We start from the raw sequence: 18,340 nt of genomic DNA on the forward strand, positions 1-18,340 counted from the left end.
TGATTTGCGTCTCTTTGTGTCTGATTTGTGTCTCTTTGTGGCCGTTTTGCATCTTTGTGTTTGATTTGCGTCTCTTTGTGTCCGATTTGCGTCTCTTTGTGTCCGATTTGCGTCTCTTTGTGTCCGATTTGCGTCTCTTTGTGTTTGATTTGCGTCTTTTTGTGGCTGTTTTGCGTCTCTTTGTGTTTGATTTGCGTCTCTTTGTGTTTGATTTGCGTCTCTTTGTGTTTGATTTGCGTCTCTTTGTGTCTGATTTGTGTCTCTTTGTGGCCGTTTTGCATCTTTGTGTTTCTTTTGCGTCTCTTTGTGTCCGATTTGCGTCTTTTTGTGGCCGTTTTGCGTCTCTTTGTGTCTGATTTGCGTCTCTTTGTGTCTGATTTGCGTCTCTTTGTGGCCGTTTTGCGTCTCTTTGTGGAGGTTTTACATCTGTAGTTGTTTTGCATCTTATGGTAATTATGCATCTCTCTGTATTTGTTTTCATATGTATTTATGTTATTATGGTTATATCAAATATAATATTTTATATTGTCATTTATATTTTCAGTGACATTTTGCAGATGAAGCCCAGGGGCCCGAGGGGTCAGGGGGCACCTTGGCTGGGTAGGCCTGTTCAATAATCATCCGCGGCTGTCCTCTAGACTGACTTGCACATGTCCTTCTGTCTGCAACACGCCAGCATCACCACATCTGTTTACCCATAACACCGCAGGATGAGGGCGAGGACACAACATCACGCCATCGCACAGCCTCTCTGTCAGACTGTTCACTCTATCGACATGTAAACTCCCATCCGTGCGAACAAGGTTATTCCACAAAATGTCAACATATTTGTTTAACAACGTCATCTGGGAACACGCTGCATTGGCCAATCACATGCACGAAAGCTTGTAGCATTGTGCCACTTCTGCTGTTTACATCACGATTGTTGAGATGAAGGATAAAATGTCACCAGTGGTGGAATGTAACTAAGTACATTACTTATGTACAACTCTGAGGTACTTGTACTTTACTTGAGTATTTCCATTTTATGCTACTTTCTACGCTACATCTCAGGGGGAAATATTGTACTTTTTACTCCACTACATTTATCTGACAGCTGAAGGTACTATCCACTTTGCTGATTAAGATTTTACATTAACAGCATAAAAGTTTAAAAAATACAACACATTGTTAAAGATTAAACTAGTGGTTTCACACCTTTTTGACTCATGACCCTTTACAAAATAAAAAAAGGTATGTAGTTAGGGCCCCTCGTCATGTTTCGGGTGTCTATGAGTTGTTAGTTGACGTTTTCCCTCTAAACTTCTCACATGGTTTTATTTATATAACTGTTTGAGGCTCAAAGAAGCAAAAATGATTCAACATTTAACAAAAAGAGATTAGAGAAAAGTAAAAAAAAGTCAATACAAATGTGTGTGTATCAGAACCATTAATCATTTTTATAACAAATAGATTGTAATGTCCATCTTTATGCGGATGATACAGTTCTGTTTTGTTTTGCAGATACTGCACACTCAGCCACTGAGATACTACAACAAGCCTTTGACAAATTACAAGTTTAATTTAAATTAAATTTGAAATTAGTCCTGAATGCAAAGCAAGATTAAATACATGTTATTTTCTACAGATATTATGGACAATAGTTTGTATATTACCACTATGAATTGACAGTATTGAGAGGGTTTCAGAGTACACATATCTTGGGATCTGAAAGTTATATTTAAATTTCACATTGTTCCAACATTCAGTATAAAGCGGATAATTGAGGCCATCTTCTTGTCTGTCATGGACTATGGTGATGTTATCTACAGACACGCCTCTGCCTCCAATCTTAAACCGCTAGATTAAGTTTATCCCTCCACCCTAAGATTTATTACCGGTGAAGGTTATTCTACTCATCATTGCAGGCAGGTTTCTATTTATTTATAAAGCCCGTAATGGCAACTTGCCACAATATATCACTTCCTTATTAAAACTGGTCCCACAGTCATTATTTGACTCGATCTAGTGATTGCAGGCGGGACATTGAGCTTGACAACCAAACACTACATTTGGAGAAAACTGCTTTTGGTTTTTGTGCTGCAACACACTTGGAACATTTTACACTAACTAAAACGCAACACAATTGTACCTGTAGGTCAATTTAAAACCATGAATTCAAACTACGCCGCACATGAATGTAATTGTTTTTAACTGTGTTCTGTTGCTGTCTGTCTGTTTTCTCGTTACTTATTTTTTGTGTGCATTTATTCTGTTTTTTTACTCTCGACATCACTGAAAATGATTCCTTGAGATTTAAATAAAAGGTTGAACAATCTCACGACCCCTCAGATTTATCTGTTGACCTTTTGATTGGGAACCACTGGACTAAACTAGCTAACTTACAGTGTGGTATTGGTACTTCTACTTAAGTAAAAGGATCTGAGTACTCCACCGCTGTGTAGTCGGGGTTAGGTTAAGGGTTAGTGTCCTGGATCATATATTATCGTCTCACTGATATCTAAAGGAACACTGATTGAAAACACAGCGCTGTTTTCAGTCTGAACGCAGACATTTTGGTTCTTTTCAGAGGGGATTTTATTGAATTCTGAGATATTTGTTGGAAAACATTTTGCGCCGCTTCGGGCAACGACAGAAAATCTCAGCAGAGGTGAAAAATGTGTGTGTTTGTTTGTGGTCAGAGTCACAAAGCGAGACTTACCTCTTGAACTGTTTGAGGATAATCCCGATGTTCATCCCTCGCTTAGAGTCTAGAATGGAGACCTGGTAGAGAGACATAGACCGACACAGGGAGAGAGAGAGAGGTGGAGGTGAGTAGGTGTCAGTTTGAGGTCAGAGCCCAGGTAACTGTCCTCACACACCTTCACCTCCTCCACGCCTTCAACAAACAGCAGCACATGCCGCCTTGCATCACACACACCTCCTCTTTGGCCTCTCTGAACGAGCTGCCGGTCTTCCCTCCCCTGGTGGGCGTGGCCTTGGGGTTTGATTGACGGTCGTTCTGACCAAACAGCTCCTCGATGGTTTGGACGTCGATCTGGTACTGCTGCTGCACTCGACCCTGAGTCCACAGGTTGGCCCGCCCCTTCACCTGAGACACACACACACACACACACACACACACACGTAAATACAGTGCTTTAATATAATAAAAATGTGACTCCATTATGCCGAGCGGTGACTCTACCTGATCCTCTGGTATCGTTTTCCAAAAGAAACTCCTCACCCTCCTCTTCTTCTTCTTCAGGCCTCCTACAGGGTCTCCCCCCGGAAACAGGGGCGGCAGGGGAGGAGGAGGGGGAGGAGGTAGAGGAGGAGGCGGAGGAGGGGGAGACGATTTCGTCCGGTTGCCCTCGATATCAGAAAATGCCGATGGAGGAGGAGGAGGATACGTCGGCAAGGCGATGGCCACGCCCTCACTCTGGAGGGAGAAACGCTCCCTCTCATTGGCCGGGGAGACGCTGCCCATCACATGCATCCCCGTGGCCGATCGGACGGGAGCAGAGAGAGGAGGCGGAGGGTTTGGTGGCGGACAGGTCGGCTACCGAGCTGATGGGTGACCATGGCAAGAGGTGCGGTGATGATGATGATGAAGATGCTTTAGGAACATCGGAGGTCAATGAAGGGTCAAAGGTCAGAAGATGAGAGAGCTGGAGAGAAATAGAGGAAAGATTCAACATTTTGGGAAATAAGCTTGTCAGATGTTCAGACTGACACCACTCTCATGTCTGTACGGTGACTATGAAGCTACAGCCAGCAGCCTGTTAGCTTAGCTTAGCATAAAGACTGGAAACAGGGGGAAGCAGCTAGCCTGGTTCTGTCCAAAGCTAACCACCTACCAGCACTAATACAATTATTCAATTATTATTAATGCAATTAATTTCTAAACAGATCTGGTTATTCTGAAAAACAAAAGTGCAATACATCCATATATGAAGCCAATAAGAGACTTGTTATATGTATTTCCTTTTTATTTATGCATTTATTGTCGTAATTAAATGAAAAACGTGTTAAATGACAATTATTTAGCTTTTTGTCTCTAATAACTGAATTAATTGTTCTTGATTGTGACATGACAACACAAAATGCAAACTACTGTTAGTTCGTTGTCAACGCCAAAAAGAAATACAATCAACTGTCCAATCACAGCACGGGGGCACGGCCTTGGGCGGGGCTTAGTGTTGCTGATGGCAGCCGTGACAGACAGCCTTTCACAATAAAACTGTTTCCTGTGGCCGCCTGCAGGGGACCCTCGCCTTTATTTAGGCATTTCAAATCTTCCACACCCAAGAGGCAGATGAATGGAAATAGTTTTGGGCCCTGGACCGAAGGGGTTTAAACAACGTGAACACTAAGTTCACTGTGTAATACAACCTCAGAAATTCAGTTTGAAGCAAGATTAAAAATGCGCACATTTGCAGCCGCTTCCACACTGGCGAGTATTTCCACTCCTGTTTGTTGTCACGATGTCGCTTCTATCAGCTAATATTTACTCCTCACTGTTATGTTTCTACCAGCACTTCTTATGTTTCACTGTTAAAGACATTTCTGTTTGTTGTAGTACTACTTCTACTTGGTTTAAAGTTATTTTTAAACTGTAATGATGCTTCTACTGTCTCTTTTAATGCTCTTACTCACAATTATAAGAACCTTTACAGTAATGTTTCTACTAATAACTGCTCTCCTGCTTTGTTTACTCCACTGTACAGGAAAAGTCCATATATGGCTCACATAGCATTTGGACTAAATTCCTGCACTGCTAAATTATTTAACACACACACACACACACACACACACACACAGGGTGAGTCCCCCGTGTGAAGTTCTGGATACATGTCGACAAAGATACACACTTCCTGCTGATTAATTAAAGATGAGTGTGTGAGTGTGTAAGAGTGTTACATAACTTAATCTCACATCTCTGTTTGATCGCCCGATTTCTTCCATCAAACTTCCAACTTAATCATCCTAACAATGTGTGTGTGTGTGTGTGTGTGTGTGTGTGTGTGTGTGTGTGTGTGTGTGTGTGTGCAGGGGTGGGTTGCTGCTGTAATACACTTTGGTCCTGACCTGATTACTGCAGATCCATTTATTTATTTGGAGAAAAAAAAAAAAAAAACAACTTTGCATCCAAACTCCATTTAATTTTTTTGCAATTTTATTCTGCCTTGCTCATTGGGCAAAAGTAAGACATTAGTCCGACATGATTAAACAATTATTTTAAATTTCTTGGGTCTGCTGAGAAATTCGGCTTACATCTGATCCAGGAAACCAGCTGCTGCATCAGAAAACAGTTTCACAACCTTTATTTTTACATAGCCTTTCTTTTCATTTCCAGTTTAAATGCCATAAATTTAATTGTGATTTCATGACGACCTGGTTAAAAATCAAGACGGACAGAAGAAAAAAAATGTGGTTAGTTTAACATTTCACTTGCATAACATGTTTTAGTATGAGTTTAATTTTAATTCTTAAAAATATTTAGTTAATTTACTGTATAAAGTTTTACTTGTTTACTGGCAGTTTTTTTTTAAAGGTAACAAAATCACATGTATTTTTTTTGGCAGGTGAATACAAGCATCTTCAACAGAGCTGCAATGATTAGTCGATTAATTGTTTAGTTGATCGACAGAAATTTAATTGGCAACCATTTCGATAAATTTGATCTTTTAATCGTTTAAGCAATTTTTCAAGAATAAATGGCAAAAATTAAAAAGACCAAACGAAGAAATTTCGGCAGATTAATCGATAATTAAGTTAATCGTTAGTTGCAACCCTAATCTTGAATTAAAAATAAATACATTTTAATAAGCATTCAACAGAACAAGATAGCATTTTCATTAAAAAATCCTCCTTTCACCTTGCAAATGAACATGATAATAAACATTTAAAGATTTCTATATTATATTTCTTTAGTGTTACAATGGCAAGATGTTGCTTTTGTTCATATTTAGCCTTTTTGCAGTGTCTTTTTAACTTTTTAAATACCTACTTCTTGCTCTAGTTTTGGTTTACAATAACAACTTTGGTAGCAAGCTGTGGGAATCAGCTCAAAAACTATTATTATTAAAGTACTATTTGGTGACTTTGTTGAGCTGAATCTACTAGCACATGTTATCACTTCTGAAAATATCTGAACTAATTTTATAGGTTTGATGCATTCGCTAAAAAAGAAAAGAACACACTAAATTAACAGAATTTGCAATGGAGTTTGGTGCATTGTTCTCTCCCTTGTAGTAGAGAAGACCGTGTGTTTGTGTGTGTTTTAGATGCCAGGGCTCGGGCGCTACCGTGGCAACTGGTCAGAGTGCTACTGATCGTCGTGGCAACAGACCGGGTTACAAACAATGACAGTTTGTTTACTTGGCAACAACAAAATCGGGGTCACAGTGTGTGCGTGGGTCAGACTATTCATATTAAACAGGATCACTTCCTCCCTTCTCTGCCTCCATGTTGTTTCCTCTCTCGTCCCTCCATCTTCAAAGGCTGGCTGTAAACAAAAGGTTTAGATGACTCACTCGCTCTCTTTGAGACATCACTGACATCATCCAATCACGCGACTCGGAATGTAAAAATAGACCGGGGGCGAACTGGAGACCCGGTTCACACGAAGGGTTCTGATTGGTTAATGAGGTCGTGGGGTTGATGAGAAGTCAAAGTGTGATTGAACTCACTACTACTGTAACTAGTACTACTACTACTGTAACTACTACTACCACCACTGGCATTAATAGTACTCCTTGCTATGACTTCTATTATTAGCACTATTACTACAACTACTGCTACTGCTACTAACAGTTATTTTAATATTTTTTCTCTTTCACTACTCTGCCTAATATACTACTACTACTGCTACCAGTACTACCAGAACTACTACTACTACCACCCTAATAGTAAGCAGTAGTAGCAGTAGTAGTAGTAGCAGTAACAGTAGTAGTAGCAGCAGTAGCAGCAGTGGTAGCAGCAGTAGCAGCAGCAGCAGCAGCAGGTGGCAGCAGCAGCAGCAGTGGCAGTGGTGGTGGCAGCAGCAGCGGTGGTGGTGGTGGCAGCGGTGGCGGTGTCGGTGGTGGCGGCAGCGGTGGCGGTGGCAGCAGCGGTGGCGGTGGTATCGGTGGTGGCGGCAGCGGTGGCGGTGGTGGCGGCGGCGGTGGTGGTGGTGGTGGCGGTGGCGGTGGTGGTGGCGGTGGTGGTGGCGGTGGCGGTGGTGGTGGCGGTGGTGGCGGTGGTGGTGGCGGTGGCAGCGGTGGTGGCAGCGGCGGCGGCGGCGGCAGCAGTGGCGGTGGTGGTGGCGGCGGCGGTGGTGGTGGTGGTGGCGGTATCGGTGGTGGCGGCGGCGGTGGCGGTGGCGCGCGGTGGTATCGGTGGTGGCGGCGGCGGTGGTGGCGGCGGCGGTGGTGGTGGTGGTGGCGGTGGCGGTGGTGGTGGCGGTGGTGGTGGCGGTGGCGGTGGTGGTGGCGGTGGTGGTGGCGGTGGCGGTGGTGGTGGCGGTGGTGGCAGCGGCAGCAGCAGGTGGCAGTGGCAGCGGTGGCAGCGGCGGTGGTGGTGCGGTGGCAGCGGCGGTGGTGGTGGCGGTGGTGGCGGTGGCGGTGGCGGCGGTGGTGCAGCGGTGGTGGCGGCGGTGGTGGCGGTGGTGGCGGTGGCGGTGGCGGTGGTGGCGGTGCAGGTGGTGGTGGCAGCGGCAGCGGTGGCAGCAGCAGCAGCAGGTGGTGGCAGCAGTGGCGGCAGTGGCAGCGGCGGTGGCGGTGGTGGTGGCAGCGGCAGCGGTGGTGGTGGTGGTGGCGGTGGCGGTGGTGGTGGCGGTGGTGGCGGTGGTGGCAGCGGCGGTGGCGGTGGTGGTGGCGGTGGCGGTGCAGGTGGCAGCAGCAGCGGTGGTGGCAGGCGGTGCTGGTGGCGGCAGTGCAGCGGCAGCGGCAGCTGCGGTGGCGGTGGTGGCGGCAGCGGTGGCGGCAGCGGTGGCGGTGGTGGCGGTGGCAGGTGGCAGCAGCGCAGCAGCGGCAGCAGCAGCAGCAGCAGCAGCAGCAGGCAGCAGCTGCTGCTGGTGGCAGCAGCAGCAGCTGCAGCAGCAGCAGCAGCAGCAGGCAGCGCAGCAGCAGCAGCAGCAGCAGCAGCAGCAGCAGCAGCTGCAGCGGCGGCAGCAGCAGCGCAGCAGGCAGCAGCAGCAGCAGCAGCAGCAGGCAGCAGCAGCAGCAGCAGCAGCAGCAGCAGCAGCGCAGCAGCAGCAGCAGCAGCAGCAGCAGCAGCAGCAGCAGCAGCAGCAGCAGCAGCAGCAGCTGCGCAGCAGGCAGCAGCTGCAGCAGCAGCAGCAGCAGCAGCAGCAGCAGGCAGCAGCAGCAGCGGTGCAGCAGCAGCAGCAGCAGCAGCAGCAGCAGCAGCAGCAGCAGCAGCAGCAGCAGCAGCAGCAGCAGCAGCAGCAGCAGCAGCAGCAGCAGCAGCAGCAGCAGCAGCAGCAGCAGCAGCAGCAGCAGCAGCAGCAGCAGCAGCAGCAGCAGCAGCAGCAGCAGTGGCAGCAGCAGCAGCAGCAGCAGCAGCAGCAGCAGCAGCAGCAGCAGCAGCAGCAGCGGCAGCAGCAGCGGTGGCGGTGGCAGCAGCGGTGCTGCGGTGCAGTGGCAGCAGCAGTGGTGGTGGTAGCAGCAGTGGTGGCAGCAGCAGCAGCAGTGCAGCAGCAGTGCAGCAGTGGCAGCAGCAGCAGTGGTGGCAGCAGTGGCAGCAGCGGCGGCAGCAGCAGCAGCAGCAGCAGTGCAGCAGTAGCAGCAGTAGCAGCAGTAGCAGCAGCAGCAGCAGTAGCAGTAGTAGCAGCAGTAGCAGCAGCAGTAGTAGCAGTAGCAGTAGCAGCAGTAGTAGCAGTAGTAGCAGCAGTAGCAGCAGCAGTAGCAGTAGCTGCTACTACCGTTCCTATCTCTACTGCTGCAACAACAAGCACCAGTGGTCAGATGTAACTAAGTACATTTACTAAAGTACTGAGATACTTGTACTTTACTTGAGTATTTCCATTTTATTCTACTTTATATTTCTACTCCACTACAGTCAGAGGCAAATATTGTACTTTTTACTGCAGTACATTTATCTTTAGCTTTAGTTACATGATACGCTTATAACATATAACACATAGTTAACGATTAAACTAGTGTTTCCCAACACTTTTTTGAAAATAAAGTCAGCTGCGGCCTCTTATCACGTTTCAGATGTCTGAGTTGTTATCAGTTCCACCAAAGAGTCATTTCACCTCTAAACTTCTTGGTTTCATTTAAATAACTTTTGTGGCTCATACAACTTTTTTTGTTGGAGACCTTAAAAGATTTAAGGATTGTCTAACGCCAGAAACAGAACAGCAGAAACGCAAATATTGTTCCCAGGACGCGATGTGGGTCCATCTTGAATATTGTATTAGCAGGCAGAACTTTCTTCTTCTGTTATATTCTTCTACTTCTTCTTTTTCTGTTATATTCTTCTACTTCTTCTTTTTCTGTTATATTCTTCTTCTTCTTTTTCTGTTATATTCTTCTACTTCTTCTTTTTCTGTTATATTCTCCTACTTCTTCTTTTTCTGTTATATTCTTCTTCTTCGTCTGTTAAATTCTTCTGTTATATTCTTCTTCTGTTATATTCTTCTTCTGTTAAATTCTTCTTCTTCGTCTGTTATATTCTTCTTCTTCGTCTGTTATATTCTTCTTCTTCTGTTATATTCTTCTTCTGTTAAATTCTTCTTCTTCGTCTGTTATATTCTTCTTCTTCGTCTGTTATATTCTTCTTCGTCTGTTATATTCTTCTTCGTCTGTTATATTCTTCTACTTCTTCTGTTAAATTCTTCTTCTTCTTCTGTTATATTCTTCTTCTTCGTCTGTTATATTCTTCTTCTGTTATATTCGTCTTCTTCTGTAATATTCTTCTTCTTCTGTTATATTCTTCTTCTTCTTCTGTTATATTCTTCTTCTTCTGTTATATTCTTCTTCTTCTGTTATATTCTTCTTCTTCTGTTATATTCTTCTTCTTCTGTTATATTCTTCTTCTGTTGTATTCTTCTTCTGTTATATTCTTCTTCTTCTGTTATATTCTTCTTCTTCTTCTTCCGTTATATTTTTCTTCCTCTTCTTCTGTTAAATTCTTCTTCGTCTGTTATATTCTTCTTCTTCATCTGTTATATACGTCTTCTCCTGTTATATTCTTCTTCTTCCGTTATATTTGTCATCTTCTGTTACATTCATCTTCTTCTTCTGTTATATTCTCCTTCTTCTGTTATCTTCTTCTGTTATGTTCTTCTTCTTCTTTAGATTAGACGCTTCATAGCGGGCAGAACCACTTTACGCATGTCAGAAAACGTATATATTCTGATTAAATGCTTTGAGGCATGTAAACACACATCTTATTGGATCAGAATGATTTCAATCGGGTTGAAGAAATGTTGTCCATGTAACCGCAGCTAATGATACATCATTATTAATAATGTCATTTATTATACCATATATTGTAATGGAGTATTTTTATATTTTGGTATAAGTACTTTTACTTAAGTAAAAGATCTGAGTACTTCTTCCACCACTGGTATCTACATACTGTTAACCAGAAAGCTGAGTTTTCACATCACCTCCAGATGCTGTCACGACTTTCATCTGGCAACGACACCTTCGGGTGACGGAGTGGCGACGGCTGGCGATGTGGCTCAGTTTCTCAGTGCATGCTGGGGAATCTGCCGTGACAGTAAACGTCTAATTCGCCCGAGCCGTGCCGCTTCACCGCTCGTTTTTGCTCAGCCGACCCAGTTCCGATCCCTCCGTACATCCACCTCTCGCCGTTGCTCCACATTCCTACAACGCCGGCCCTGACCTCAATACTGAGAGAGAGAGACCGGAGAGGCTCGGAGCCGGAGAGAAACGCTGGAGCGACAAGTCGTGAAAAGGAAAAACAGACAGAGAGTGAATGAGTAACTGACAGTGCATGGAAAACCTCCGATCCACCATGAAAAATCCCTCCTCCTCCTCCTCCTCCTCCTCCTCCTCCTCCTCCTCCTCCTCCTCTAATGATTCTTCTGACAAACTGTCCGCCGACTGGCAGCTTCACACCCGTCAGATTTCAGATGTCAGCATGAAAATGTCCGTTTCCATTATGGAGGGATCAGTTAGAGAGCAGTGTGTTAGCGAATAACAAGCACAGGATCGTTGTGGTTTGTCTGCAGGTGTGTTCAGCGACGGCAGACAAATTAACGCGATGCAGGCAGGTGAAGGTTCGCTTTACAGGTTCCTCTAGAAAAGTGATAACTCAAAATGCCCCAAAATCTTCATTTTAGTGTCAAAACTCGACATATATTGCGGTATATTTTCTGGAAAATCAACTGAGAAAATGTTTTTGGAAACGATAACCAGACAAATAAGAAGTACTTCATCACAGTAGTCAAGTTTCCATCCAAATTTAGCACAAATTTCAACTGAATTTCCACAAAATCGGCAAAAGAAAATGCTAATCAGTGAGCGTGATCAGTTATGTGAATATTAGGAGGTGAAACCATGTGGAAATATATATAATATTGTTGGAAATATATCAGTGTCTAATTATTTATTTAATATTTCCCATTTCATTGCTTTCTTGTATTATGAGCCTCTGTGTTCATATGTTTTAAATGGTAACTTTTTTTGTTGTGTTTTTTTACTAACATTAATATTCTCTTTTCTTTTTATTATTGTGCTGCTTATAAATGATAATGTCAATAACTTTAATTGTCATATTATGTTTTTAGAGTGACTTTGTAACATCTGTCCACGGCCTACAGATGAAAAATAGCCTCTTGGCTAACTCTAAAAACCAATAAATAAATGTTTGTCGTGATTTTTCCGCTAAGTCTGTTTCCATTTGCACTTTGTCACATTTTTTTTTTTAATCGCTCCGCCTCAGCAAAGTTTCCACTCATGCGCAAATTGAAAATACGCAAAAAAGCAGGTGGATGGAAACGCGCTTTACGATTGAATCCTATAAAAGCAAAACACATGCGGGGCCTCTTCTCCCTCTGAATAACTTACAGCTTAAAATTATTTAAATCAACTTACTAATCAACAGTGACAATTTACTTATAAACATGATGTGGAACTTTTCCACCTCAGCCAAAAGTAAAAACTTTCTTTTTTTAGCTCTTTTTAAAGTTTTTTTTGATTGCTTAAATTGAAAATGTGGATAAAAACAGGTGGATGGAAACACGCTTATTGATGCAACAATCAGAAAACAATCATGATCAAATTAGCATCTAATTAAAAAAAAGGTTGAGCCACCTTTTAACGACGGGCTCTGATTGATTGCCCGAGCTTTTAATAAAAACATTAAACTCCAGTTATAACTTCCACCTGGATGTTGAAGCTTTCAAGATATTTACAAGTTAGAAAATTGCAATTTAAGGTCATTTCTGAGTGAAGGGACCTCGGCTTTAGGGTTTAGGGAGTCACTGGTTGCTATAGCGACGGCCAATCTGGAGGCGGGGGGGAGCCAACATGGCTGCCGGTGAGAGTGTCGCTGCAAACCTGTTTGAGAAATAACTCACTGGCAAATATTTACACTACAAATTTATTTGCCCTCTCCTCTGTCACACACACACACACACACACACACACACACACACACTTTACTAAACAAACAAAATGACCTCACACTCAAACACACTCACAGGGCTTGACGATGACTAATGCTCTGCGGCGACTCACGCCATGTGACAAGGTCTAACTACACGAGAGATTACCGAATCAAAGATCATCCGGAAGTGATGAAAGCCAGAGGTTTTCTAACTTTTGAAAAAAAATGTTCTCCAGAAAGACGCAGGGTTTTGAAGATTATTGTACTATTTATTTATTTATTTAGTTATTTATTTATTTTTTAAGCTGTATGTTTTTTAAAGCGTCTGCCTTTCTGCACGTCCGGCCTTAACACGCGCGACTTCTACGTTCACGCTGTATGGATGAAATGACCGGGTTATGACGCGGAACCCCGATTCATTTTGTCCACTGATAATTCCAATAAAGTTTACTCAAACAAGATGGCCGCCTCCTCAACAATGTTGACAAAAAAAAAAAGAGAGAAAGGCAGCATTACTACAGACGGCCGGGAACAATATGATCCGGTTCAGTTTTCTTTCTATCCTCAGTCAAAACTCCAGCTTTAGCCACAAAACCTAAATTGCTACTCCAGTTATATTAAGACAAGCTCGCTACAGTTTACAGCCGATCTTTGGACAGCAGCCACGTGAGAAATCGGACCGTGGAGCGGCTCAAGCTCGCTTTACGGCACACCTGATATCCAACCGATTTTTGAGGCAATTAATCAGATGTTGCGACCGAAAACCGAACATCAAACGGCAGCCATCTGTTGGGGGCGACCAGTTCGGGGTTAAAGCTGGGCTCAGTCGGTACAGTTTCTCCCCAGCGTAAGGCTTTACGGCTTTACAGTGACTTTCAGCTCGTTGTTTATCTCTCCGGCCCACAACTTCACTGTCTTGGTTCCCTCTCACCGCTCTCGTGGCGTCGTTTTCAGAGAAAAAACTGTGAAAACCAACAGCCTGCTCAGCAGCAAACAGTCAGAGAGCAGCTGCTGAACATAGCGGAGCATCTAGCAGCTAAAGAGCCAGATGTTTCCCTCAGCAGCTGCTGGAGACCAAACACCGAGCTGACGGAGAGAAGACCGGACCGACCTCCATCAGGTGGACTGTGCAGACACCGTTCCTCCTCCACACTTCAGACTTTTGCTGCCTTCATAGAGAACCAACAGTCGCCGTTGTTGCTAAAATAAAAGCAAACGCGACCTCTGTCTCCACAACAAGTAAAAAGTATCTTCATGGGTAACGACATTTTTAAAAACAACAGCGTACGTTACAACTCTGCAGGTTGTTGGTGATGTTCTATATTTTGTTTTATAGTCAACAAATCCCATGAAAAGACCAAAACCAACAACGAATGTATCCTACTAACAAGTATTGTGTATTGGAGCTGAGGGCCGCAGGGTTAGGAAGTCTGAAAGTACCGAGAGACGTTCGGCAGATTTGTTGACGGTAAGAAAAATACAGAACAACGGCGGCCTTATCCTTCGGCTACAGCGCACAAAACTGCCACCTGCAGAATTTTTCGGATTACTCAGAAGTCAACAGGTGGACGCAGAGGAAGGCGAGTACAGGAGGCTGATGAGGAACTCGGTGTGACGTGGTGTCAATGAAACCACCACCAACTCCATGTAACGAGAGCTGCTGGTGGACTTTCACAAGACAAAACATCTCCAAATACACCAGCGAGCGTCCCAGGAGTGGATGTACCTTAATAATCAATGACGTCCCGTACAAGAATGACACACAAAACCACCATCAATTCATTGCTGACAGTCACGTTAAGGCTTTTTCCGAAATGCAGCAGCTGTCGTTTCAGCGCTGACGTTTCTCCAGTGACTCGGCGGAAAAAACCCGTCTCTGGCATTTTAATATGAAACTCAAGATGGTGAGACGGGAAACAAAATAAGTGCTGGTTTGCGGCACATTTTGCTGAAGTAAAGAGGACAAACGAGACACTCAGACCCTCCGGTCTAATCCCCGGTGGCTGAGTTCAGATAGTTTCCAGCCTGAGGCGAATGTCTGCGGACGGCATCAGATCCTCCATCACTGCGACGTCTCACCGCTTTCTGCCAGTACAGACACTCTTATATAATCTTTCATCAATTATTTACATGTCCATGTTCCATATAGAGTATATATCCATATATAACTTACTGTGTGGGAGGGGAAATACATATAAAACAAAACACAAATCCAATTTTCACACTTCAAAAGAGAGCCATGAGAACTGTAAACAAAACCACGAACCGACAAACTTTCACTGTTCATTAAAGTAAAGAATCTGGCTCAAATCATGTACAAATTTAAAAAATCAATTATTACCTGAAAGTATCCAAAGGTTGTTTAAAATGAGAGAAAGTCAAAAATGATTTGAGGTGTTTAAAAAAAACTGTGAGGATGTAAAATATCGTAGTATTTCAGTTAAAGGCGAACTTTAACAGCTGAAGTGAAAACATGAAGCTGAACTTAGTAAGTTTAAAAAGTAATAAAAAAATGATCTATTGCATAAATATAAAAATGCATGATCAGAAAGCCACAGTGGCATCAGTAAGTGTTTAATTGACGTTAGCTCAAAAGTGTCGACACAGTAAGCTGCAGCTTCAGACAACAGAAATCTTTCTTGTTTTCAACAATATTTGAGTTAACTGCCATTGTTTTTTTATATAGTTTCTCGCCTTATTGTCTCTATTATTGTTTGCAGACCAAAACATTTTTCTAATTTTCTTATAGACGAGAGAGGAAAACTTAATCTGCCATCCCATAGGATATCTTAATTTTTTACTCGGCAAAACTGAATCTGTGTTTGTAATAGATTCTTGGATTTCACTCCGAGGGAGTGCATAACGAAGCCAAACGCAAATTAGAGCAACTTGAATCAAACTTGTGATTTTAATTTCATCTGTGTGTTCCCATCATCAGTTTGTATTGTTTTAACCGTAGATTTTCATTAGTGGCAATGCTGGTTTTTGTAAGCATTTCGTCAGTTTTGTGTAAAACTGAGATCCTTGTTCAAATTATCACACGGCTTTTTGCAGTGAATAATGTTTAGATTGTTCCTCAAGCAGCATATTTTATATTCTTCCTATTAATTGTGTCTTTTTCCCTTCTTTTAAAAAGAACTTCCTCAAAGGGTCCTGGTACCAAACATATTGTTAAATCAAAGTTTTTAATTTTTTAGCTGTAAATATCTGAGAATTTCCTGATTTGTCAGCGTGAACTCCATATTTTGGATTTTTATTGACTAAATATGCGTATTCTTAGGGATACTAAATTGCAGTCCTAACATTTTTTTATTTTACTCCGTGATTTAAATGTGAAATTTATAACAAAGTTTGATACTTTAATATTGCGCTTTGTCAAAAGGGATATAAGTAAGTTGTGAGGCTTTAATTGTAGCTTTCTATACTCCTTTTTTAATTCATATATCTATGTCTTTCTGTGTCTCAGCCGTGATACGAAACCTTCTTTTTCTCATTATTAAAGCAAACTGAAAACATAAAATGCGTCACTCCTGCGTTAAAAAACAGCAAATGGAAAAGCGTCAGAGACAGAAAAGAAACACACATTTTGAGGAAACTGTGATCAGTTATTACTACGACATCCTTTACACCTCGTCAGTGCAGAGAAGTCGGATGAACAACCCGACAGCATCACGGTGACGCTGTTTCTGGAGCTCTGAAGGGAGGAAACTGCTCCTGACAGCAACTTGTGAGTCACAGCAGGCTTTAAATATTTCATACTTGTGATTTCTTTAGGTTTACAGGCTGGCTGGTTGTTGCTCAGCAGTCTGACAGATTAGCTCCCACACTTTCTCCAGCTGCGACTGATCTCCTAACACTTTTTTAACGGTTTGAGGATTACAGCAGCAGGTCAGCAGACCGCACTGTCAGACTGATTAATGAGGTTCAGGCTGGAGGAACAGAGTTTACAGCTGTTCAGAAAATGACTGAAAACTGCATAAAAAGTACAGAAACCCCCCAAACGCCCTCCCGGAAACTATTCGGAGACGATCCAAAAATGACCCAGGAACTGTTCCAGAAGCAGAAAAACTTACAAAGTTGACCTCGATTTATTTTCGAATTATTATCATTTCCAAGATCACTTTCACACTCAACTGTAAGAAACTGACCAAAGATGATCACAGAAATAATCCAGACCCTCTCCAGAGACCACCTAAACAATTCATGGACACAAAAATGATCCTGAAACTGCTTAAAACTCTTTTACAGAAACCACACAAGAAACTAACAAATGATGTTGGAAATCATCTCTCCAGAAAATATCCAAAAATTACCTAAACACATTCATGGACACAGCCTAAAAATGATCCCAAAACTACTTAAAACTCTTACAGAAACTATTCCAGAAGTGACCGAGAACCTCTCCAGAAAAATCACCACCAAAATCACCAAGAAATCATCCAAGAATCTACCCAAAAGTCACCAATAAATATCCAATAAACCATCCAAGAATCTACCCAAAAGTCACCAATAAATATCCAATAAACCGTCCAAGAATCTACCCAAAAGTCACCAATAAATATCCAATAAACCATCCAAGAATCTACCCAAAAGTCACCAATAAATATCTAAACCGTCAAAATCTACCCAAAAGTCACCAATAAATATCAATAAACCATCCATCTACCCAAAATCACCAATAAATATCCAATAAACCGAAGAATCTACCCAAAAGTCACCAATAAATATCCAATAAACCGAAGAATCTACCCAAAAGTCACCAATAAATATCCAATAAACCGTCCAAGAATCTACCCAAAAGTCACCAATAAATATCCAAGAAATCATCCAAGAATCTACCCAGAAGTCACCAATAAATATCCAAGAACAACACTACACTATGTACAAACTATTTCCATAAACTATTTCAAAGTGCATCCAAAAACTATCCAGAATCACAGGTGCTGGATACAACAGAGCGAGCGCAAACACACAGTCACCCTGGAAACCCCAGTAAAACTCCCTGAGGAGGAGAAGGCCTCGGTCTTATTTACCAGACAAACAACAGTAAACACATGTGTGTGTGTGTTGTGATGGTAATGGGGGGGGGGTAAGCGAGGACCCCCCACAATGACGTGGCTCAGAAAAGCATCTGAACTGCTTTTTAAACAACATTAGCATGAAAAACACATCAGTTTTGGCTGCGTTTTTTGGGCTCCGTTGTGCCAAGAAAGTGTTAAAAAGCAGAAATAAATCCCCTTTAAATCTCTTTCACGGCTCTACTGAACGACCGACGGCTCCGTTCTTCCTCAGAGGAAGCGAGAGAGACATTAAGTTTACTGCTGTGTTTTACAGTCAGGGAGGGGTCAAAGCAAAGCAAATGGGTGGCCGAGCATCGCTCGTCTCTGGGGTTACCATGGCGACAGAAAGCGAAAGACAGACAGACATACAGACAGTCCAAAGCAGCGTCATGTATCTAAAATGTCATCCCGCGGTATCTTCATGGAGCTCCAGGCAGGTCAGGGGGTCAGGCGGAACACTCAACCCGCCGAGGGAGCACCGCGGCCTGGCCACAGTCCGCCGGGAGGCCTGGGGGAAGAACCAGCAGGAGACACAAGCGCACACACACCTGTTTGCCTGCTGGAGAAACCTCACACAGGAACGGATGATGTGGTGAATGAAACCATGGCTCTCTCATAAGAATTAGTGACGTGTGCATGAAGTCTGAAGATGACATGTCGTTGGGCAGGAAGTCCAGCAGGAAGCGAATTATCACCACACTGTCACCTGTTCATCTCATCAAGCAATTAGC

At 43.1% G+C, this 18,340-nt stretch overlaps 2 protein-coding genes across 2 annotated transcripts in view; one reads left to right on the forward strand and one right to left on the reverse strand.

Moving 5' to 3' along the window:
- Nucleotides 1-18,340, forward strand: part of LOC122870258 (low affinity immunoglobulin gamma Fc region receptor III-like) — a 1,099,642-nt gene that overhangs the window by 761,402 nt on the left and 319,900 nt on the right. The gene's annotated exons all lie outside the window — the stretch shown is intronic.
- The window catches only part of LOC122870324 (FH2 domain-containing protein 1-like), a 35,644-nt gene that overhangs the window by 13,411 nt on the left and 3,893 nt on the right, over nucleotides 1-18,340 (reverse strand). The window contains 3 exon segments of the mRNA XM_044184480.1: nucleotides 2,702-2,763; nucleotides 2,921-3,091; nucleotides 3,188-3,650. Of these exon segments, the coding sequence (XP_044040415.1) occupies nucleotides 2,702-2,763; nucleotides 2,921-3,091; nucleotides 3,188-3,478 (524 nt within the window). The 5' untranslated portion in view covers nucleotides 3,479-3,650.

This window comes from Siniperca chuatsi, linkage group LG22 (assembly GCF_020085105.1).
Source record: "Siniperca chuatsi isolate FFG_IHB_CAS linkage group LG22, ASM2008510v1, whole genome shotgun sequence".
NCBI lineage: Eukaryota > Metazoa > Chordata > Actinopteri > Centrarchiformes > Sinipercidae > Siniperca > Siniperca chuatsi.